Source organism: Oryx dammah, unplaced genomic scaffold (assembly GCF_014754425.2).
Source record: "Oryx dammah isolate SB20612 unplaced genomic scaffold, SCBI_Odam_1.1 HiC_scaffold_18, whole genome shotgun sequence".
Classification (NCBI taxonomy): domain Eukaryota; kingdom Metazoa; phylum Chordata; class Mammalia; order Artiodactyla; family Bovidae; genus Oryx; species Oryx dammah.
In genome coordinates, this window is record NW_024070202.1 from 33,693,018 (window position 1) to 33,718,439 (window position 25,422).

At 39.0% G+C, this 25,422-nt stretch overlaps 1 protein-coding gene and 1 long non-coding RNA gene across 6 annotated transcripts in view; one reads left to right on the forward strand and one right to left on the reverse strand.

Annotated features, from left to right (window-relative positions):
* The window catches only part of DMTF1 (cyclin D binding myb like transcription factor 1), a 50,878-nt gene extending 35,412 nt beyond the window's left edge, over nucleotides 1–15,466 (reverse strand). For 3 of the 5 annotated variants that reach the window (XM_040260703.1, XM_040260704.1, XM_040260700.1), the window contains exons 1-5: nucleotides 15,331–15,461; nucleotides 13,419–13,558; nucleotides 5,025–5,147; nucleotides 3,558–3,674; nucleotides 1,868–1,990 (exon numbers count right to left, since the gene is read on the reverse strand). In XM_040260703.1, coding sequence (XP_040116637.1) covers nucleotides 1,868–1,990; nucleotides 3,558–3,666 — 232 coding nt within the window. In that variant the 5' untranslated portion in view covers nucleotides 3,667–3,674; nucleotides 5,025–5,147; nucleotides 13,419–13,558; nucleotides 15,331–15,461. Of the gene's footprint in view, nucleotides 1–1,867; nucleotides 1,991–3,557; nucleotides 3,675–4,407; nucleotides 4,480–5,024; nucleotides 5,148–13,418; nucleotides 13,559–15,330 lie in introns of those variants that run through there. The other 2 variants (XM_040260701.1, XM_040260702.1) reach the window with 2 other exon arrangements.
* Nucleotides 15,467–15,556: 90 nt separating this feature from the next.
* The window catches only part of LOC120878104, a 13,254-nt gene continuing 3,388 nt past the window's right edge, over nucleotides 15,557–25,422 (forward strand). Inside the window, exons 1-2 of the long non-coding RNA XR_005724458.1 lie at nucleotides 15,557–16,494; nucleotides 19,778–19,838. This is a non-coding gene — a long non-coding RNA (uncharacterized LOC120878104). The remainder of the gene's footprint in view (nucleotides 16,495–19,777; nucleotides 19,839–25,422) is intronic.

Here is a 25,422-nt window from a genome sequence, read left to right on the forward strand (position 1 = left end):
CCTGTTGGGAAGCACAGACTCTAGGGTACACGGGCTTTAGCAGTTGGTGGCATGTGGGTTCAGTAGTTGTGGCGCACAGGCTTAGTTGCTCCATGATATGTGGGATCTGGATCTTCCTGGACCAGGGATCAAGCCCGTGTCTTCTGCATTGGCAGGCAGATTACCACTGAGCCACCAGAGAAACTCCACCAAGAGTTTTAACGATGCATAGGTAATGGAGTAAATGTGTGCAAATGACTGCAAAAAGTAGCAGCAAGTGATCTATACTGATTAACACTAGAGTTAAGAGAACTTTTAAGGCTCAGACAGATAAATGTTAATCAGTTTTATAAAGCATCTAAAGAAAACCTCAATATTAAAATTAAAGTTAAAACTTTAAAATTAATATCCATCTTCACGAAGTCCAGCATAAATGACTTGCCCATTTAACTGTTCCTAGATGGTGATGGATATAGGACTTCATGATTTTGGGGACTTTTTTAAATGTAAAAACTTTCCAAAGTTGATTTTCTCAACATAGTTCTTATAAGTCCAGGGAACTTAAAGCCACTCCTTATAAATTCAGTCTTACTATAAATTAGGCTCCAGACTGTCCTCTTTACACAGTAATGCTACGACCCAACATCAAACAGTTCATGGCCTTTCAACACATCCATATTATCTTACCCAGGTAAGTGAATGAGTGTGTGAAGGATTTAGTTTTACTCCATAAAACAGAACAAAATATCAAGTGTAGATCAAACCTACAATCACATTCAAGGCACTCTAACCAAATCAATTAACAGGTCAAAATTTACAGCAAGATAATCATACAAAAATTCTGACTTAATTAAATATTTTTATTTTATATCTTGGGGATGTAATGTTCAGCATGGTGACTACAGTTAATACTATACTTTTCTGCTCCGTTTAATCAGCAATTAACTCCAAATACAAAGTACATATCTGCTTATGAAGACATGATTTTCGACAATGAAAACCCAGTCTTAGTTCTTTTCCACTGGAAGTTCTTGGATACGGCAATACCCTGCTCTGTACAGAGTACGTCACCAATAGCCCTAGGCCTGAACCCCACTGTCAGGGACTGAGGTATCTACTCCAGCCTTGGAGGGCCACCATGGTTCAACAGATTCCATATTCTTTGCTAAACAAATGAGAAATATAATCTAACATTACAGTTGGTGTGCTGTAGTCTTTCACCAATAGTATTTCATCCAAAATACTACACCTGCTTAGAATCCAGTGTATTCTAAATGATCTTGGAATATAAACATTTTAAGAACTTTCTTAGTGAGAATAAACTTATCAGGCTTCTACTTTCCATTTAGCCATATAACACGTAAAAAGAACATAAACTACAAGAACTAGAATGCCTGGGTAAGACCTTAGACAAGTTATTAACCTCTCGGTACCTTAGTTTTCTCATTTATAACATAATGATAAAAATACCTACTCTAGAGAATGCCTTCTCAATGAGGGTGAATATGCTTCATAGGAGAGGAGATGAAAAAACCTTACTCTCTTTATTAAGAAAGCAAGGACATACATACATACCCATAGTACATTAAAAACGAAACAATTATACTGAAATGATAATTTTATGTGGGAGAGCATATTATGAAAAAAATGTCTAGAAAGACTCTCAGATGGGGGAGTCAATTAAAATAAAAGGTTGAGAGATTAAACTTGGCAATATAGCAAAAGTATGTAGAGCCATGCCTGGCACATAAATAAGCACTCATTAAGAGCTGATTAAAGGAGAAAAATAATGGGTCCAACTGATGGGTTAAACTGAAATGCCAGTTTAATCTCTTACAATGTGAATTTTGATTCAGAAGGGAAGCTCTCTGTTAATACAGTGACTTACGTGGAAGTGCAACAACGGATATGCAAGGAGTGGAATCATCAATACTTTGATCATCTTCAGAAGACAGGCAAAGCCTTTTATGTGGAGGTTCAGTACTATCTTCCGAGTCTATTTCATCAGCTTCTAATGAAATAAAACAAGAACAAAAAAATCTCAGAAATCTTCAAATCAAAAGGAGGAAACAAAATCTTCCACAAGTAATGAATGTAAAATAATCTTATTAATTTGCTAAGTCAGAAAAAGCTGTGCAATGAGACTCACTGCCCTTAACATGCCTACCTCAGTTCCACTTCTTATGACAAGGAACCAGGAACCAAGGTGGTGCTTTTTAAAACATCACACTTTTGTGCTGTGATTACCTGGCTTTCCAGATTATTTCACGTGTAAAGATAAAGACTGGTTATTTAATTACTCACAAATATTTACTGAATACCTACCATTAGCTAAGTTCGAGAAGCGGAACAATGAGAGACACCCTGACTGTCAAGGAGCTTATAGTACAGTGGAGATGGCTACAATTTCAAAATAGTTTAATAAGAACGATGAAGATGAAATGCAGAGGCTGTTATATGAGGAGTGAAGCATTTAATTTAAACTGGAGGTGAAGGGTGGTTTCTAGAAAAGGTGTCTTGAATTTCAAAAAGAAACAGAAGCCAGGGGAAAATGATTATCACTGGCAGTAGGATTAATACATGGAGTGATACTGAGGTATGAAAAGCTTACAGTAAGTTAGGAAAATAGTAACAGTTGTGAACTGCTGGAACACAGATATATGAAATGTGGCAGGAAATGAAGCTGGAAAGAAAGCTGAGATGATGGGAGCCTATGTGCCAAATTAAAGAACCTGAATTAAAAACCCTGGGAAGCTCATTTTTTTTAAAAAAAGCTTTCGTGTACTATTGAATCATGACCACAATCACCAGCAATCTGAAGGATAAATTAGAGGTGAGAGATCGGCTAAAAGGCCACTCAGGTGAGAAATGAGAACCTGAACAAAGGAAAGGGGACTTGAAACATAGTTTGAGACATGTGAAATTTAAGGTGCCTATGAGAAACAGAATTCAGAATAAAGAGAGGCTTAAATCATTGTAGAAGCTATGCAGAAATTAAAACCACAAATTTGAATGAAATAACCCAGGGATTAAGTACTAAGTGAAAAAAGAACACAGAACCTACGCGGAACAAGGATAAACTTAAAAAGCAAAATAAATATAAATACGGAACGGGTAGAGAAATAACAAAACCACAAGCCTCAAGTCAACTGAATCTTAGTTCATTGCAGATGATATTAAGTTCTACTCAGTCATGTAAAATTCTCTAACACAGGTTCTAGACAAAAAAAATTCTATGTTCATTGGCAGGATTATTTCTACATTTTCTAATGTACTATATATACTGCTGGTATCAAATGGTGTCAAAGAGGAAGTGTATTACAGTTAATCCATCATTAGAGATTCAACAAATTCTACTTATAAAATAGGTACAAGATTCATAAAGATTGAAATTTATGGTATATTACAAAAATACACAAAGTATATTTTAAAAATATAAACATGAATTAAGGTTTTCTAAGAAACAATCTCCTTTTCTACTGTTCTAGCCTAAACTGTCTGAGTAATAAGGTTTAAAGGTGACATGAAATCCAGAAATCCAAAAAGATTTATAAGTATATGTCAGCAGGTTTTCCTACCATTATGAGGACAATGAAGAATGAGGTTCCCGTCTGTGTCCCGAGTCAAAGTCACAGAGTCCACAGTTTCTACTGTTACTGTGTCAGAATCCTCTTCAACTGTGCTCATACTCAAATCTGTAAAAGAACAGGTTTCAGATTAAGGTTTAAAAAATCATTTCCAAATATGAACATAAAATAGCCCTCTCCAAATATATCTGCCTACAGTATTCTTTGTGTGAAATTGCAATGATGGTTCAAGTTTCAAAATTTGTTTTTCAAAAGTTTATGCCAATTACTTAGAATTAGTTATAATAATCTGCAACAATCTAAAATGCAATGATTAATTAAAAACTTAAAACATTGACTTTTTTAAAAAAAAGAGCTGTTTTTATAACATCCAACGAAAGACAGTCTATTCCAAGTTGTCTGACATATGAGCAAAAACTCTCACTTTTTTTAATTGGCAGCTCTGTGATATACTCAGACAGGTGTTTAATAACTTCTGATTCTTTAGCAGAAGATCCGTCACAACTTTTCTCTTAATCTAAGAATTAGATTAAGAGAAACATTTTTTACAAGTATTTAAGCTTATTATTATCTGAAAAATATGAACACTAAATAATTGTTTCTTTTTTAATAACATTGAACAAGTACATATATCTATCATTGACCAAACTGTTTTCCTAATAGACTTGGAGCTAGGCCTTCTTTTGAAATAGAGAACTGGGTCTTTACCTATTAATGTTACACTTATTTTTTTTGTTTAGACAAACTGAATGATCAGTGCTTTAATTGCAGTATGTCATGGCTGACAGGTGGAAATGCACCGAATTGTAATCAGTGGCCTAAGTGAAGTCTTTGGGCTTACCTTGTAATGTTCAATGAAGTTCTTGTCTCAACACTCAATTTTGGTCTGGTCATCTAGTCTAGTAGTCTAGTTAGTCGCTCAGTCGTGTCCGACTCTTTGCGACCCCATGGATTATAGCCCGCCAGGCTCATCTGTCCATGGAATTCTCCAGGCAAAAAAACTGGAGTGGGTTGCCATTCCCTTCTCCAGAGGATCTTCCCGACTCAGGGATCGATCCCTGGTCTCCCGCATTGCAGGCAGATTCTTTACCAGCTGAGCCATCTGGGAAGCCTCCAACTAAATAATACAGAGGACATAAGCCTTGATGTGTTTCAAATTAATCATTCAATATTTATTTGGTTCCTATATGTAAGATATTTGTCTATACATAAAATTGCCAATTAAACAAATGCATTTTTCCTTGGCAGAAAAACTTAAGAACTATTAACATTTACATTGTGAAGATCTAGTGATTTATTCAAGTTTTACTATACAAATTACTGTTTTAGAAGTACATCATTCATTTTACAATGTCAAAGATGTCATTTCCAAATTAAAGATAAATGGAGACCATGATTTAGTTATGACGAAAATTTGCAAATCATAAGGTGAGATACCCAGAACAAAGGAATGCTTACCTAGAGAACAGATGGATCAGCTATAGCCCTTCCCACAGAATCCAGATGCCTTCCCTTAGCCACCAGCATCACTTTCATGTTATCCAGATTGTTTCTCCCCCATGTTCCTACCTCTGCAACACTCTGAAAAAACAATAGCATGACACAATAACACTTACTGAGAACAAACAACTGGCTGCTAGCAGTATGCTGATGACAATTTTGCTTCTAGCCTCTGTGATGTCTCAAGTACAAGAGGAAGGACCAACCCAGAATTCTTTAAGTAGAGCTTTTGGAAATCAGCCTCTAAAACTATTCCCCAGTGAAGAATAGAAATGATAGGATCCTATGCCTACTAAGTCAGTTTACACATGGTTCCTCAACCTAAGTTGTCCCACATTAGGCAGTCAAGCTTTCTTGGAAAAAACAAGTTGTACTATACCAGTGGTTCTATGAACTGTAGACCTGGGTACATGTAACTCGATCCAGGGTGTATACTAACCACCAGTACCACAAGTATTACCAATAACTGTTATTTTTTTCTTTGTAATAATTAGCACCTCTCTTTATATGTAGTACTATATTTCATCTTAAAGTATTAAAAACCATACTTAAAAACCATACACTATCTGTTAACTCTGCCTAGGGATTTGTGGGAAAAAGAAATCCTAAACAATCAGGCCAGAAAATGTAAATTATAAACAAACTTTTCAATGCAATGTGAAATTTACAAAATTTGAATTGACTGATTTTTAAAGGATTTTTTAATAGGATTCTCATCTTCACCCCAAAGGATCAAACAAAAATTAAAAAGCGCAGTAAGATTTTAGGTTTAAGGGGATGCAAAACCAATAATTAAATTTCTCATTTTTGCAGTATTCTAATTAGAATACTCCTCTCCAGGATAGGTATCTTTGAGAACTGCTATACATAAATGAGTCTGTAGTGCAAAAGGTAGAGATCCTGCTAGAGAAACATTCAGTTAATAGATTTCGTGTTATTCTCATTTCTGAATCCATTAAAAACTTCTTAAAATCTGGTTTGTACCTACTCCTGAAGACAGAAAAATGAAATGTTAAAAAAAGAAAAAGTTAAAACCATCCATAAACTTTCCAAAATTATAGTTCACTCTCAACATGTTTATGAGACTATACCATAGAAGCATTTTTATATCCTGCATTGAAAACTGTGAAGGAAGCCAAGCTCGGTATTTAACTGAGGTTTTTCTGTACTCTTTAAAAAGTTATTAGATCAAAGAATACGACAAAATAAACTCTTAAATCATACTGCAGTCTATTTTACAGAAAGAATGTGCAAATTTATATTCCAACCATTTAGATGTCAACTGTACTCCTCGTAACCTTACCAGTATTTTTATTAAAAAAAAGAAACAACAAAGTAAAAATAAAAAAGCACAATTGTTCACTTGATAAGCACAAATTTGTTACTGGCCTAGCATTTTAATGAATGTGATCTCAGGACCCAGGTTAATCTAAAACTCTGAGAAAAAGAAAAAGTGACAAATGGTACATGGAAAAGGGAGTCTGAAATAGCTAGATAGGAGTTTATCATTCTTGATCATCTGTATTATCAAAACTGAGGTGATCCCAAAGAGTGTACTAGCTTTAAAGCAGCAATCTAGGTTCATTTTTAAAAGTCTGGTAATTCATGTTGGAAATGAGTAAACGGGTCTGCACTGCTTTACAAGTTAATTAGCTTATCTGTTCAATCAACAAATATATATCGCATTCCCAATGTGTGAGACACTCTCTAGGACAGTTGTTACTTTTTTAAAACCCCGAAGTATAAGCTCTTGACTCATTTTCCTGGGGTTTTCCCCTTCTTGTAGTTAGAGCTACATGGTCTGTACTTATTAGTATTTAAGAAACTCCTCTAATTTTCTTTTTTAGGTAACAGATTTACATGGTTCAAAATTCAAGGGTAATAGTGAAGGCTACTTTCCACTCTAGTTCCCCAGTCACCTAGATCCCTTTCATGGAGGTAAAGAATGCTGTTGATTTCTCATGCCTCCTTCCAGTTACTTTATGTAAGAAAATATATATTCCTCCCTGGAGCTTCCCTGGTGGTTCAGACAGTAAAGAATCTACCTGCAATGCAGGAGACCTGGGTTTGATTCCTGGGTTGGGAAGATATACTAGAGGAGAAAATGACAACCGACTCTAGTATTCTTGCCTGGAGAATTCCAGACAAGAGGAGCCTGGAGGGCTACAGTCCATGGGGTTACAAAGAGTTGAACACAACTGAGTCACTAACACACACATCCCTCCCTGTTACATATACTTTACAGAAATACTATCATACTACAAATATTGAACCTTATCTCAGTGGCTACTTTACACTGCCTCAACAAGATGAACATATACCATTTCAAGTGCGTGACTGCAAGCCAGCCGACAGATTAATAGCCAAGTCTTCAAGGTGGGACCTGACTTGGCCAGGTGGGAGTGGAGTGAAAAAGCAAGCCACTATGCAGATGTTTTTGTGCAAGAGTGAGAGTGGCTGAATTTAAGACTGGAGGAAAAGGCAGGGGCACATTTTACAAGGCCTTACAAATTCTTGACTGTTTTAAATTGGGAAACATAATTTACATTTAAAAAAAAATCATTCAGATTGCAACATGGAGGACAGATAAGGGAGTAACTCATGAGACAAGCAGTTGTCCAAGAAATGAGTCATTTAGAATAGGTGGCAGAAATGAAAGGAAGGAGTCTGGACAGAGGATTTATTTTGGAGGCAGTGTTGACAGGATTTGCTGAGATTAAGAAATGAGGAGCTATTTCAAGATGATTCCTAGGCTTCTGGCTTGAATAGCTGAGTTTTGGGGCACTAAAAAATATTTTATTAAGTATTTTATTAATGTTAATACTAACAAATTAAGTTATAAGGCACCCAAATGAAGACGTCAAGTTACCAGCTGGAAGCTGTAATTCAACAGGCAAGAATTAGATAATGATAAGTGAGTTAGTGGCATGCAAACTGTAAAGATAAGATCAACTAGAGAAGTTAGAGAAGATAGCCCAGTATTACTGGAAAGTCAAGCAATACACAAACAAGAAAAGGAGACTGAGAAGAACCAGCCAGGATATAGGAGGAAAACAGAGAATCAAGGATCACAAGTAGTCGACTGTTAAAATACTGCTGAGAGGATAAGATGGAGAAGTGACTACTTGACTCAGCAATGCTTAGAACACTGGTCATCTACTGGGATACAGAGAACTTTAAGTATAGAAGGTAATGCAAAACAGGTCTACAAGGTTTAGCTTTCAAGTTAAGTAGGGTGAGTACATACTACTGATGGTAGAGGCAAGACAGCTGTTATTTATAGGAAGAATACATCTGTCTCTTAGTAGGACTATTAGACTAAATGAAAAATACTGGTGAATAAATCAACTTATGAAAGTAAGGTACAAAGCTGACTAATTTAGTGCTTTGTATTGTAATTCATTATGCATGAAACTATGCCTAAATTGAAAACCCATTCTCTACTTGGTTTACCATGGAAATGTATCAGCAATATATCTAATATGAAATTTTCTGGGCAAATCAACACACACCATCATCCCATTTAGATCCCCCCTTCTTTCTCTAAAATGGGTTATACTATATGTACTGTTTTACCAACTGTGAGAACTTGAAAGGAAAGAAGTTTTAACATTCATTTTTAATTGGTAACATGGCATTTTGGCATGCGTCCATCATTTGGGGGGCTTCTGAAACACTTCAGTAAAATCAAGAATACCTGAAATGTGGTACAAAACATTTATAATACTTACATTTAAATGAGACTTGTTTACATTTATAGCTCCCAATGAACATGACCCTACTCAATGTAAAACAAAAAAACCCCACTACTCTTGGATCTGTTATTTAACATACAATTTAGGGAAACGAGTCCTTCATTCTACTCCATTTCTGTATCGATGTCAAGTTTATTCATTGGATTATCTTAAACTAGTATTTCCATCAATTAGACCTACATAATTGTCCTGATTTACTAGACAGTTAAGTATCGTATCACTCTCGTGGGGACACACTGCTCCCTTCTGGTGCGCACAGCCTCCAACAATCAGTTTCTCTAGTCCAGTGCAAGTTCTGTAATCTAACACCACTGGCCTCTGAAGTCAAATTCCCTGGGGGTTCTCAAATCCCCAGGTTGGGAAATCTATTGTGGGTCCTATAATTTAACAGTGCAAGAATTTCTTTGGTTTAATTGTTCTGCAGTTTGTGGGTTGTCTGCTCAGTGGCTCTATGGTGCAACTGATGGCGACCTCCTCTAAGAGAACTATGCAACAGGCTGTGACTTGCCTGTGAGTGTCCAGGAGTCTAGGGTGACAGTTTGGCCTTGGCCAAACAACAGGGAGGGAACACAGCCCTGCTCATCAACAGAAAATTGGATTAAAGATTTACTGAGAGAGAGAAAAAAAAAAAAAAGATTTACCGAGCATGGAAAAGACCCTCATGCTGGCGAAGATTGAAGGCAGGAGGAGACGGGAATGACAGAGGATGAGATAGGTTGGATGGCATCACCAGCTAAATGGATATGAGTTTGAGCAAGCTCCAGCAGTTAGTGATGGACAGGGAAGCCTGGTGTGCTGCAGTCCATGGGATTTCAAAGAGTCGAACACAACTGAGCAACTTAACTGAACCAAGTATCAAACCTTCTAAACTAGATCAAATCAAGAAGTGGCATTTCTTCCTAGTTTTGTAAAAAAAAAAAAAAATGTCACTGACTCCCAAGCACAGTACTCAAGTTTAAGGTGGGAAGGGTATCAAATATTAGTAGAGATCATGAGCAGCAGAGCTAACACTTGCTGACCCTTGAATCTTGAAGTTGTGAAATGGAATATGGAAATATTACAAGATGGGATGAGACTACATGGCATGAAAAATATTCCAATAGTTTTATAGCAGGAAATCAGGCAAGCTACAGAACATAAAAGCACCAGAATTTTATTGGATGAGGCAGACTGAGAACACTAGCTGAGACAAAGTTTCTGGCATAATCCAAGTGTGAGGCAGTAAGGACACATTTCACTTTCAAATGTCTTTTTTCTTGTCCCAACATAAGAAAATCACTCATTTTACTCTTCTCTGTGTGATGATCTTCCAAATTTTTGTGATGTTTGTTCTAAGTAATACCTATTATATCTTTTGTAACTTTTTTGCACTTACTTTCCAATATTACTAGTTAACTCTCATAGTGCTTTATTTGGGTGCATAGTACCCAAACTTATCTAAGCATTAACCTATTACTGAACATTTTTGTTTTCAAGGTCTTGCTCTTATAGACTGTTTTGGCCACTATGAAACCTAGTGATAGATAACTAACACCTTAGGAAATGCTTATATGGGGATTATCTTAATAACTTATAATAATTCGAAAAATGTTTAAAATTTTTTATTTTGAAAGAATGAAAAATCTGCTAAATAGAAAGTCTTAGTGGAAGAGAATAAGTAACAAATTCCTACATCCTGAACATGGATACATAGAAGGATGTCAGAAAACAGACAACACCACAGAATAACATCTTAAATAATGATTTTATTAAAAATAGGAATGGGGAACACTTCATGGTTGATGTTGAGTGCTTTGAACTATGGTCCCAGGCCCCTGGGGATTTGTTTTTTATACTTTGTGGAAAGTGTGAGAAGCAGAGCTGTAAATGAACATAAGGCATACTGAATTATGGTAGCTAACTAATGTTTATTATGGCTTTGTTTTAAGGTAATATGACTATATACCATAAACTGTCAATAAAGACATTACTGGGATTTATTATAATAGACTTTAATTGTTTAAGATGTTCATTTCAAGTACCAACCACTGGAAACAGTGACATTATTAAAGTAAAGGAAAATTACTTGGTAGTAATCATTCATTTCATGGTACACCACTTTATACCTTGTTTGGCAATATAATCATACCATTTACTAAAAAGCAAAAACATCTTTCACACAGTGTATGATTTAAGAGCTAATATAATGTGTATTTGGCTACAGTTTAAGATTTCGTCCATTCAAAACTGAGCCCTTATGTGAAGCATCATGAGAGGCTCTTTAAAGGGAGTAGATTAAATTATCACTTTAGAGTGTATCTAAATATAAACATCTAACCCTCCAGGTTTCTCTGTCCATGGGGATTCTCCAGGCAAGAATACTAAACACTGTGGCTCAGCTGGTAAAGAATCCGCCTGCAATGCAGGAGACCTGGGTTCATCCCTGGGTTGGGAAGATCTCCTGGAGAAGGGAAAAGTACCCACTCCAGTATTCTGGCTTGGAGAGTTCCATGGGGTTGAAAACATTTGGGACACAACTGAGCAACTTTCAGGCTTCCCTGGTCGCTCAGAGGGTAAAGAGTCTGCTTGCAATGAGGGAGACCTGGGTTAGGAAGATCCCCTGGAGGAGAGCATGGCAACCCACTCCAGCATTTTTGCCTGAAGAATTCCCATGAACAGACGAGCCTGGAGTGTTAGTCCATGGGATTGCAGAGTCAGTTTGGGGCTTCCCTTGTGGCTCAGCTGGTAAGGAATCCGCATGCAACGTGGGAGGACCTAGGTTTGATCCCTCGGTTGGGAAGATTCCCTGGAGGAGGAAATGGCAATCTACTCCAGTACTCTTGCCTGGAAAATCCCATGGACGGAGGAGCCTGATTGGCTATAGTCCGTGGGGTCGCAAAGAGTTGGACACGACTAAGCGACTTCACTTCACTTTGGGAAGATCCCCTGGAGAAGGGAAAGGCTACCCACTGCAGTATTCTAGCCTGGAGAATTCCACGGACTTTCACTTTCACTTAGATTAAATTTATCAGTACATTGAAGCTGATTTTTAAACCACACTTCAACAGATACAAAACTACGTGGATAGTAAATAAGTCTAATAAGCATTTCATTTGCTACATTAACACCTAATGGTCAAAAAAGATTCTTTTGACAACCAGGTGCTTCAAAGAATGGCCTGACAACAGGGTGCACCCAAAACAGCTTAAACAAATGGGATAAGGTTAACATCCCTCCCATATACCCACCAAACAAACAAAAACAAGTTAAACTGCTCATAAAGGGCTCTCCAGTGTGCTTTCTCATGACAACTTTCTGCTATTCAGTCATGGAATGGGATCTTTTCATAAACTTGAAAAAGAAGACACGATAACCAGGCTCCTTTTCTTAAGTTTACCATTTACCTTTCTGAAATCAAAACAAAAACAAAACATATTTGTGACTTCTATTACAAGCATCCTCTTCACAAAAGGAAAAAAAAATGGAGAAAATAATAGGAAAGTAAACAAATACCACATACATTTCATAACTCTGTATGTTATTAATCATACTTAAGACTCTTGGCAATAGGTTTTTCATTTTCTCAGGTCATTCCATATCATTTGAGGACAGAAAAGGCTTTGGAACTCAAAGCATTTAGAAGCATACCAATTCGTAAGGAATCCTTTTATATGAGGCGGGGATAAGTGCTAAAAATGATGATGTTAAGAGAAATTTATTAAAAAAGAAAATCCCACTTTGAGAAAGCAGGCTAATGCTGCTGCTGCTAAGTCGCTTCAGGCGTGTCTGACTCTGTGCGACCCCATAGATGGCAGCCCACCAGGCTCCCCCATCCACAGGATTTTCCAGGCAGGAGTACTGGAGTGGGTTGCCGTTGCCTTGTCCAAACAGATGCTACATATGATATTAAAAAACTGGAACTCTTCCTAATTACTGTTTTAAAGTTTTGATGTTTCTACAAGATGACACGCTTCCCAATGCCCTCAAAATTTTAACATCTATGTACCAGGCTGTAAGTTCCCAGACACTGGGTTCACATTAACTGATTCACTCTCACAAATGTTAACTTAAGCCAACGTTCTTGATGGAGGATGAAGCAAACAACTTTAAAACAATATTATTTTCAGGAAACATGTTTATTACAACATTAATAAAAATTAGGCTCTACAGTTGTTAGATAAAGTGAGCAGAAAGGTAGACATGCAGGAAAGGTTATGTCTACTTTTGAGGTTTTTACTTCAGTATTAACTACTAAGGTCTAGCTAACCTTACAATTATACTTGTCTCTCCTGCTGCGGTCGAGATGAAATGAAATAACTTTTCTTCATCTTAAAAAAGCCTGTAAAAAGAAGAAAACTTGGGGGTGGGGGAGACTATAAAGAGGACAACTACCTTTTTTGGGGAGGGGATAGAATTCTCTACCAGTAACCATTTTCCAGCCATACTCTACTTTCAAAGCTCAAATTCTAAACCCAATACTCTTTTGTGATTGCCTTCCCTCAAATAATTCTAAAACCTGAACACAGAGAAAAATGTTTATATAGCATGTATTTATTTATATAATTGCTTAAACTATGGACTTAAAGTTCTATATAAGTATGCAATGCCCAGTACTTACTGATTAACTGTTGATGAAGACAGGGCAATAGCATTTTGGCTCCACCATCTAGCTCAACTGCAATCAATTAAAGAGATTCACGGAGAATATGCTGGTTCTAGATCAGTCCCAAAAAGCATATTTTGGGGTGAGCCTATCAACTAAAATAGTAAAAAAAAAAAAAAAAAAAAAAATTAGCTTGTTTGGTGGCACATAAAAGTACTTAGTATATGGGGGTTAAAATATCACAAAACAAGAAATGCATTTTTTCTTCATAACATGTGATTTCAGAAAGGATCAAGCTATTTTTTGTCCCTTGTGAATGAAGGGAAAAAACTTGATTTTCACACCAAATTTTAGTCTGACAACTTTTGTAACGGTAAGGAACGTAAACAATATTTTCCTGGACCTTAACTAAGTCTCTAAATCTTAACCTAATAAATGAATCTTACCACTAGAGCATCAGAGTAAAAAAGCTAAGTTTTTGGTGTAATATCACCACAGTTTTTAAACGTTTAAGTGATGGTAAACTATTCACATCACTAAATAAATCTTTTTAAAATGCAGTGATACTGTTACTTGAAACACAAATTTAAAACCACAGCTCAAAGGAAAAAAACCTGAAGTAATGGGAAAACACGAAAATCTTTCACTAAAACATTTTTCTGTTTGTAAAACTTTTAACATAATGCAAGAATGTTTTACTTCAACTGGAGTTTAAAAGCTATAAATGGTTGTCTTTCGTGAATTCGAAGCAAAGGTAAAATCAGTGAAGATAAAACATTTCCAAATGGTATTATTGTAAGTTTAAAATACTGAATATTAGAAAGTAATCCTACAGAATTCGCATTTTGTCAAATGTCCCAACGAATAGCCTCACCTACTGTCAGAAAGAAGGTGCACAACGATGAATAAAGTTACAAGAAAATAGACACTGGATTTGAATTTCTAAATTCAATCAGGGAAACGGAGTCCTTTTACATTTCATAGACTTATCACCTCTCCTTATTTACACCAAATTATTTTTATTCTAAAAACATATGCTGTATCATTCAACTGCATAGAACAGCGTTTCGTCACTTCTACCCTCAAATCTACGCCGCAGATTCACTAACGACTCTCAAAGTCTATTTCAAAGGACGAAGATTACAAATTTTAAAAACTTCCTCTAATTTCGGCAAAACACAATTCCTATTTTGCAGGCGCATATTCCTGTTCTCCGTCGGTTTAGGGTTGTCTCCCCGCACTCCAGGTCCCATCTTTCCCTTTTCTAAAAGACTCAAGCTGACAACCTGAGTTGTTCGGCCAGCAACCCCGATCCCCTCCGCCTTGGGCCATCTCCCAAAAGATGGGAGATGTGAAGACACAAAAAGGTACGAGGGAAAAAAGAGGTGCGGTGGGGTGGGGCGAGACCCGCCCCAATTCTCTCAATCTCATCCAAGCCCACCTCTCCTTCACTGGACAAAAAAAACCCCGAAAGGATAACAAAAACATAAGAAAGGAACCCCCCCTACACCGCCTCCCAGAAAGCTAGAAAGGCTTCTTCACTTTCCGTGTTCCCGAGCCCGATTCTCTAGCCAAGCTCTCGGCCCACCCCACCCCCAGGGGTCCCGGCGCCATTTAGCTCCTCCGAAGCCGCCATTTTCCGCCCCCGCCGGATCGCTAGCTGTGCCTCGGCGGCAACTCGCTACCCTGTTCTGCAGCCCACGCCACCGCCGCAAGCCCGGCCCCGTAAAGGAGGCCCTGGCCTGAGCTTGCGGGAACGGCAGCTTCGGCGTCACGAAGGCCCAGCTCCGACCCCGCCCGCGGTGCCAGAGCGCCTGCAGCTGGCGCCGGCCGGCGGGAGCAGGCAGGCAACAAGGGGGCCGGACAGACTCCACTGGGCGGAGCGGCCCTGGCGGCGGTTGGGACCTGAAGGTTCTATCGCACTTACTTCCTGTTTTGGGTCCGGGCACTTTGGAAGAACCAGGATGGAGGCTCCAAAAAATACCAGGATGGAGGAAGCAGCCACGGGCAAGAGTGGCTGCAGCTGGAGTGAGCGAGCGCTACGAGCCACCGGAAATGGAGCTACGGCCGCGCCCCGCCCCCAGTCCCCGCACGCTCCCCCGCCCGGCCTCCTCTCCCTGGGGTTGGCCCTGCGCGCCGGCTGTTGCGTCACTTCCGGCCAAATCGGCGCGCCAAAAAGGGTCTCTGGATATGGGAGCTTCGGTCTCTGTCAGAGTAGGGGTTGTTGTCTGCTGTTTTCCTTACCTCACTCCAGGAAATTTAAGTACTGACTTCCCCGTTACAGATATTGTGTAGGAGGACCGTCTTTCTTCGGCGCAGCTGTGATCCTTTTGGCCCGGGGACCGTTGGCCCTCGCGAGTCGACTTTCGTAATTACCTAGGGCCACAGAACGGAGGGAACCGCCGTGTGGAACGGCTTGAAAGCGGGGTCTGGATGCAGAGGAAGGCCGGAAATTGTGTGTGTGGCTCTTCTGACTGGGTCCGCCGTGCTGTAGGCGCGTAGACGTGTTACCTGTTGAGCGTGTGATGCAATTCTTGGTGAAATGTATGCTCAGTGTAGGAAGATGGTGGTCTGCAATGCACAGTACGCCTTACAAAGCCCGGCCCTGACACGCTGGTTGCTCGTTACCCGGGGAGCTCTCAGAAAGGGAAATATTCGGCCCCGCTCCCATAGTCATGAACCTGCCAGAGAACCGCCCCGGCAGAAATTTTTGTTTTGAAAGAGTTTCGAAGATGAGTGGTCGGAACCCTGTTACAACCCTTGTGATTCTGACCTCATTTTATTTGTTCATAAAACTGGTTTATTGTGCGCTGCTTTTCTCTCACTTCCTTGGCGGCTCAGATGATAAAGCGTCTGCCTACAATGCAGGAGACCTGGGTCCAATCTCTGGGTCAGGAAGATCTCCTGGAGAAGGAAATGGCAGCCCACTCCAGTATTCTTGTTTGGAAAATCCCATGGATGGAGGAACCTGGTAGGCTACAGTCCATGGGGTTACAGAGTCCAACACCACTGAGCGACTTTCACTTCACTTTCTCTCAGTGGGGGGATGAGAGGAGTTCAGAAATGAGATTTGAGAAATTTCATGAGTCCAGTAAGTATGTGTAGACTCACACTACCTGGTCACAGTTGGGAATGTGGTCAGCATCAGTTGTAAAGGTCAAACGAAGGCTGTCAAGATGGGAATATATACGTCTTGAATTGAACTTAACTAATCAAGTCAAGAATGCTTTCTTTTTCTCTATAATTTACTTTTTTTAAAAATTGTTTTATATAACTGGTTTCTTTTGAATACAAAATATAGTTGAAAGACTTAGTGGAAGTGACACTAATTCTTTGAAGAAAGGGCAAGAAACTGTACACAGAAATGAGTTTAGACAGATAAATCTTTATTTAGATTTTAAGCCAAAGGTACATAAGTTTTACCAGTAGTCCACATTATTTATTCTTTGGAATAACGTTCTCACTGAAACATGTATAATACCATGTAAGAATCGAATTGCCAGTCTATGTCTGATGCAGGATACGGCATGCTTGGGGCTGGTACACGGGGATGACCCAGAGAGATATTGTGGGGAGAGGGGTGGGAGGGGGGTTCATGTTTGGGAACGCATGTACACCCGTGGTGGATTCATGTCAATGTATGGCAAAACCAATACAGAATTGTAAAGTAAAATAAAAAATAAATTAAAAAAAATAAAAATTAAATTAAAAAAAAAAGTGGAAAACGAGAACCATCACACACTGATTAGAAGTGCTAAAATCCAAAACACCAAGTGCTGATGAGTCTTTGGAATACTAGGGAACTCTCATTTATTGATTGAACGCAAAAATGGTACAGCCACTATGGGAATCTTTTTGGTGGCTTCTTACAGAGCAAAGCATATTCTTACCCTGTGATCATTAATTACTTCTCGATATTTACCCGGAATAGTTGAAATTTATGTCCACATAAAAACCTGCATATGAATATTTATACCAACTTCGTTGTAACTGCCAAACTTACAAGCAACCAGGGTGTCAGTAAGTAAATGGATAAACTGGTACATCCTGTACAATGGAATATTATTTAGTGCTAGAAAGAAATGAGCTATCCATGAAAAGACATAGGAAAGAAGAGACATGGGGGAATCTTAAATGTGTACCACTAAGTGAAAAAAGTCTTATCTGAAAAAGGCTACATATTGAATGATTCCAGCTATCTGACATTCTGGAAAGGGGGAAACTATGGAGTTAATAAAAGGATCAGTAGTTGCCAGGATTTGAGGCCAGAAGAAGTGAAATAGGCAGAGCACAAGAAGATTTTTTTTTAAGGCAGCAATATGATTCTGTTTAATGCTATAGCAGTAGATATATTGTGCTATGCATCTATCAAAACCCATAAAATGTCTAACACTTAGAATGTAGCAGTAGATACATCGTGTTATACATTTATCAAAACCCATAGAACATAACCTGTGGACTTTGGTTGTTAATGACATGTCAGTGTTGGTTCATCCTTTGCAATAAATGTACCATTCCCTTGGGGGATGTTAATAATGGGGGAGACTATTCTGAGTGAACTCCAGGAGTTGGTGATGGACAGGGAGGCCTGGCATGCTGCAATTCATGGGGTTTGGGAGAGTCAGACACCACTGAGCGACTGAACTGAACATTCATGTATAGGGTAAGGACTGTATGGGAAGTGTCTGTACCTTCCCCTCAATTTTGCTGTGAATCTTAAGCGGTACCCCACAGAAATAAGGTCTAGTTTAAAAAAAAATACAAACTGAGTTTGGACAAGGTTAGATAACATTTTTTTGAGTACTTATGTATCATTTAAATGATTTCCATATATTAAATGCATTTAACATTCCCAAGTGCCAAAGCTTCTGTATTGTTATTATAAATGATTCCCATTTTGGACAAGGATCAAATAAGTGAAGGAATGTGTCCAAGGACACACAGCAAATAAGTGGCAGAGTAAGAATAGAAGCCTCAGCTCCAAGCCCATGCTCTGAACTACCCTCTTGCAGCTCATAAAGTAGATTTTGCGTCTTTTTATGATAAAAAATTATTGCAACCAGTTTCCAGATTCTTTACTAAACTGGAAGAAGGATATGTTTGACCATATTTCAAAAATAAGTGTCAGGAGCAGCATTTTATTGCCTCTAACATTATTATCAATTTGTGGTAATCTCTGCATCCCCTGTGGTTATGGCAGGTATCAGTTTTTAAATGCGTACATAACTGTAGATAACCACCACCATGAGGGAGGATCTTGTGGTACAGATGTTGAAGTCAGACCCAAGTGTGAATCTTGACTATATTGCTTAGCAGCAGATATGGTACTGCACATCTCTAAGCTTCACTTGCTTTTGAAAAGTGGAGATACTAAAATCTACCAGAATGATGTCTGTAGAATGCTTTGCACAGAGCCTATCATATGTTTTAAGCACTTAAAAATGAAAAATAATAAACCTCTGAACCAGAAAAGCAATTAAATTACTGAAAGTAGAGTTCTAATGAGATAATAATGTGTATAAAATTGTTAACATTATCATTTAGGAATTGGTTCTTAATTAGCTACATTTTCCACAAAGCATGACCATATCGGATTCTTCTTAGCTGAGGCATAAAACAGTGGTATCTAAATTATAATTGCTACCCATTCTCTCCTGAAAAATGTTAGGTTAGTCTGCATTTGGCTGTTAAATCCCTAAAAAGGTCAAGTTCATCCTGGTAATTTTTCCTTTCTGGGTGAGTTTCCTTCATAACTACCTTTCCTCAAGGTCAGTTGGTATTGGAAAACAAGTGTATTTTAGCATCAGTTTAACCCATAACTTTAAAAGTAAATCTATAGTAGTAACATCTCTTTAACTTGCCTAATCAGTGTAAAATTATCCATAACATAATTTTAAACCTGGAGAAACTTTCTGTAATTAGAATTCTAGGTGTTTCATACCTCACTATTTAGTAGTACCTAGAGAATGCATGAGAGTTTTACTATTATCCTAGTATTTACCTAATTAGGAATGAAGTGTTTTGTAGAAAAATCTGTTTTTTCACAAACAGAAGTTATTATAAAAGTATAGGACACATGGTGTTTACTGTATTTGAAGTTATGATTAACTCTGTTGGACTCCAGATTTTTTTATAACACTTTTATGAATCTCATCAGCAATAGAATAATGATGAAATGACCTTTCCTTTTTGAAAGGTTGATAGGTTGGTGTGTTAATATAAACGTGGTTCAAATACTGAGAGGCAAATTCTATTGTTTCATGATTATCTTGTGTTCTGGATGTCATGGTTCAGGAAAGAGATGTTTGCAATAACTTTTGTTTAAAGTAAATAAAAAATATTATTACTAAGTAGCCCATTTTCTTTCTACACAGTCTCTTGAGTTCTGCTAATACAACTGATGCATATACATTGGAAGACCTTCCAGAATTTCTGGTAAGCTGATGAGAATTCCTATGCTAATAGAGAAATGTCCCTAGCTAGGCCCACCCATCAGACCCTTCCAAGTCCTCTTCTGTCTCAGATTTTGTCATCTAGTTCTTTCTATGGAGCTTAGGGCCTTCCGTCTCATAACTCCTTCCTACCCTCCAGTTGTGTCCGTGTCTCATCTCTATACTTCTTTTAATCTCTCAGCCTGGTTACCACCACTCCATATCCTCTTCACTTCATTTTCTTTTACAGTAGGTCTTTACTGAGGCCTTTTAATGGAACATTAGCAAAAACTCATTCCTCTTCCGCTTAGCAGAATGGAGAACTTCAGATCCTCCCAGCAAATGAGAATAAAAGTTTTCATTCTGTTCTTGAAAATTCTGTGGGCAAAGCAAAACAGAAACAGTTAAATTACTTTACTAAAACTAGGAGAGTGTTTGTACCCAGATTCAAATATCTGTTCCTTTATAGTCTGGCTTTGAAGGGAGAGGGACAATATACTGGCAAACCAATCAGCAGTTGCCAGTTTGGTAAATTCTAAAAAGGATACACATGGAGTTCTCTGAAGGTGAACTTCATGTAGGGAGTTCCAGGTTGGCCTTTCTCAGGAGACACTTCAGCAGGGACTGGAAAGGTGAGAAGGGGACAGGAGGGAGGAAGGCATCTGTCCAGCTAAAGAATGTATTTGTAAGGAAGCAGCTGGCCTATAACATTTATAAAATGGTGAGAGCACAGTGCTGGTAAGTAATAGATTTGGTCTCTCGCAGATGTTAACTGAGTTTAATCCCCTTCCTCTGAGGCTGGACCTGGGCATGTGCCCAGAGGTGGCTGGACCATCTGCCACCTCTGCTTTGTCTTACAGCTTCAGTTTTCCAACACCTGGTACAGTACCTTAACAGACACTTAAAACGTTTGCTGAGTTCAGAGATACTTCTGTCTTAGACCTGAAGATCAGAAATCAGATCAGAAATCTAGCCATTTCTGTTCTGTTCTGAACTTCTGTTCATACTAGCCATGTTATGCTCAAACTTCTTCAAACGAGGCTTCAGTACATGAACCGAGAACTAGATGTACAAGCTGGATTTAGAAAAGGCAGAGGAATCAGATCAAATTGCCAACATTTGTTGGATTATAGGAGAAGCAAGGGAAATCCAGAAAAACATTGGGTTCATTGACTGTGCTATAGCTGTTGACTGTGTGGATCACAACAAACTGTGGAAAATTCTTAAAGAGGTGGGAATACCAGACCATCTTACCTGTATCCTGAGAAACCTGTATGCAGGTCAAGCAGCAACAGTGAAAACCAGATATAGAACAACAGACTGGTTCCAAATTGGGAAAGAAGTACCATAAGGCTGTATGTTGAGTGAGAGTCACTCAGTCGTATCTGACTCTTTGTGACTCCATGGACTGTACAGTCCACCGAATTCTCCAGGTCACAATACTGGTGTGGATAGCCATTCCCTTCTCCAGGGGATCTTCCCAACCCAGGGATCGAACCCAGGTCTTCCCACATTGTAGGAAGATTCTTTACCAGCTGAGCCACAAGGGAAACCCAAGAATACTAGAGTGGGTAGCCTATCCCTTCTCCAGCGAATCTTCCCGACCCAGGAATTGAACCAAGGTTTCCTGCATTGCAGACAGATTCTTTACCAACTGAGCTATCAGGGAAGCATGTCACCATGCTTATTTAACTTATATGCTGAGTATCATGTGAAATGGAGGGCTGGATGAATCACAAGCTGGAACCAAGATTGCCTGGAGAAGTAACCACCTCAGTTATACAGATGATATCGCTTTAATGGCAGAAAGTGAAGAGGAACTAAAGAGCCTCTAGATGAGGGTGAAAGGGGAGAGTGAAAAAGCTGACTTACAACTCAACATTCAAACAACTAAGGTCATGACATCTGGATGGCAAGTAGATGAGGAAATAGTGGAAGCAGTAACAGATTTTATTTTCTTGGGCTCCAAAATCACTGTGGCTGGTGACTGCAGCCATGAAATGAAAAGACACTTTCTCCTTGAAAGGAAAGCTATGACAAACTTAGCATATTAAAAAGCAAAGACATCACTTTGCCAACAAAGGCCTGTATAGTCAAAGCTATGGTTTTTCCAGTAGTCATGTACAGATGTGAGAATTGGACCATGAAGTTCAGTTCAGTTCAGTTGCTCAGTCGTGTCAGATTCTTTGTGACCCCATGGATTGCAGCACACCAGGCTTCCCTGTCCACCACCAACTCCCGGAGTTTACTCAAACTCATGTCCATTGAGTTGGTGATGCTGTCTAGCCATCTCTTCCTCTGTTATCCCCTTCTCCTCCTGCCTTCAGTCTTTCCCAGCATCAGAGTCTTTTCCAATGAGTCAGTTCTTCACATCAGGTGGCCAAAGTATTGCAGTTTCAGCTTAAGCATCAGTCCTTCCAATGAATATTCAGGACTGATTTCCTTTAGGATGGACTGATTGGAGCTCCTTGCTGTCCAAGGGACCCTCAAGAGTCTTCTCCAACACCACAGTTCAAAAGCATTAATTCTTCAGCACTCAGCTTTCTTAATAGTCCAGTTCTCACATCCATACATGACTACTGAAAAAGCCATAGCTTTGACTAGATGACCTTTTGTTGGCAAAGTAATGTCTCTGCTTTTTAATATTCTGTCTAGGTTGGTCATAACTTTTCTTCCAAGGAGCAAGCATCTTTTAATTTCATGGTTGTAGTCACCATCTGCAGTGATTTTGGAGCCCAAAAAGATAAAGTCAGTCTCTGTTTCCACTGTTTCCCCGTCTATTTGCCATGAAGTGATGGGACCAGATGCCATGCTCTTAGGTTTCTGAATGTTGAGCTTTAAGAACTTTTTCACTCTCCTCTCTCACTTTGATCAAGAGGCTCTTCAGTTCTTCTTTGCTTTCTGCCATAAGTGTGGTGTCATCTGCATATCTGAGGTTATTGATATTTCTCCTGGCAATCTTGATTCCAGCTTGTGCTTCCTCCAGCCCAGTGTTTCTAATGATGTACTCTGCATACAAGTTAAATAAGCAGCGTGCCAATATACAGCCTGACATATTCCTTTCCTGATTTGGAACCAGTCTGTTGTTCCATGTCCAGTTCTAACTGTTGCTTCCTGACCTGCATACAGATTTCTCAAGAGGCAGGCCAGGTGGTCTGATATTCCCATTTCTCAGAATTTTCCACAGTTTGTGGTGATCCACACAGTCAAAGGCTTTGGCATAGTCAATAAAGCAAAAGTAGATGTTTTTCTGGAATTCTCTTGCTTTTTCCATGATCCAGCAGATGTTGGCAATTTGATCTCTGGTTCCTCTGCCTTTTCTAAATCTAGCTTGACTGTGAAGGCTGAGTGCTAAGGAACTGATGCTTTTAAGTTGTGGTGCTGAAGAAGACTCTTGAGAACCCTTTGGACTACAAGGACATCAAACCAGTCAATCCTAAAGGAAATCAACCCTGAATATTCACTAGAAGGATTCAGCTGAAGCTGAATCTCCGATACTTTGGCCATCTGATGCAAAGAGCTGACTTATTGGAAATAAGACCCTAATACCGGGAAAGACTGAAGGCAAAAGAAGAAGGGGGCAGCAGAGGGTGAGATGGTTAGATAGCATCACCATCTCAATGGGCATTAATCTGAGCAAACTCCAGGAGATAGCAAAGGACAGGGAAGCCTGGTGTACTACATTCCAAGGCATCATAGAGTCAGACACTTAGTGACTGAAAAACAACAATTCTTTGGCGGGAGAGCTCAGTCTTTTTTCATATAGTGTCCCTACTTGGACAACTCTGGAATAAAACAAGCAAATGTTACCTTTATAATTACTCTACTTAGAAGGAGGGTATTTGAACAAGATATCACATGTTCAGCATTATTCTAAACTTTATTACCCAAATCTTGTCCATCTAGTTGCAGCATTTCAAGGATAGGAGTGTTCCATTTTAACCAGCAGATGTCCTTATTGTTCAGCAAGATTTTTTTTTTCCTTTCCAGACCAGTAGCTACAAGAGTAGATGGGAATTCTGGGGCTTGAATTTGTTAGTGATGAGTTGTGGTAGACAATTGACAAGCCTCAAGAATATTGAAACCAAAGGGATTATGCTTTGAAATTCAAGTGTGAAAGGCCCTCTAACATTTAACGACTAATTGATTAATTCTTTGCTTTTATTTGATGTATATCTAATTCCCTTGCACAGAATGTGCGATGACAGAAAGAAACAGGGAATTTGCATTACCTTTATAGCTTTCAAGAGTTTGCATGTTTGTGATACACCCATTCCTTCCTTTCACTGAGCAGACCTTCATGAGCCTGTCCTTTGTGTTGAGCCCTATCCAAGGCATAGGGAACAGAAACGTGGTGGAGATCGAGAGACAAAGTATAAAGGAGCTTACAAAATACTAATTTTTTTTTTCAAATGTCTTTGTACAAAACAAATTTACTAAATTATTTCAGTTGCTCATGGAACTTGCTCATAATAACCAACTTAATGAAAGTTCAGTTCAGTTCAGTCTCTCAGTTGTGTCCGACTCTTTGCGACCCCATGAATCGCAGCACGCCAGGCCTCCCTGTCCATCACCATCTCCCAGAGTTCACTCAGACTCACGTCCATTGAGTCACTGATGCCATCCAGTCATCTCATCCTCTGTCATCCCGTCCTCCTCCTGCCCCCAATCCCTCCCAGCATCAGAGTCTTTTCCAATGAGTCAACTCTTCGCATGAGGTGGCCAAAGTACTGGAGTTTCAGCTTTAGCATCATTGCTTCCAAAGAAATCCCAGGGTTGATCTCCTTCAGAATGGACTGGTTGGATTTCCTTGCAGTCCAAGGGACTCTCAAGAGTCTTCTCCAACACCACAGTTCAAAAGCATCAATTTTTCGACGCTCAGCCTTCTTCACAGTCCAACTCTCACATCCATACATGACCACAGGAAAAACCATAGCCTTGACTAGATGGACCTTAGTTGGCAAAGTAATGTCTCTGCTTTTGAATATGCTATTTAGGTTGGTCATAACTTTTCTTCCAAGGAGTAAGCGTCTTCTAATTTTCAATCACCATCTGCGGTGATTTTGGAGCCCCCCAAAAATAAAGTCTGACACTGTTTCTACTGTTTCCCCATCTATTTCCCATGAAGTGATGGGACTGGATGCCATGATCTTCGTTTTCTGAATGTTGAGCTTTAAGCCAACTTTTTCGCTCTCCTCTTTCACTTTCATCAAGAGGCTTTTTAGCTCCTCTTCACTTTCTGCCATAAGAGTGGTATCATCTGCATATGTGAGGTTATTGATATTTCTCCCGGCAATCTTAATTCCAGTTTGTGCTTCTTCCAGTCCAGCGTTTCTCATGATGTACTCTGCATAGAAGTTAAATAAGCAGGGTGACAATATACAGCCTTGACGTACTCCTTTTCCTATTTGGAACCAGTCTGTTGTTCCATGTCCAGTTCTAACTGTTGCTTCCTGACCTGCATACAGATTTCTCAAGAGGCAGGTTAGGTGGTCTGGTATTTCCATCTCTTTCAGAATTTTCCACAGCTTATTATGATCCACACAGTCAAAGGCTTTGGCATAGTCAATAAAGCAGAAATAGATGTT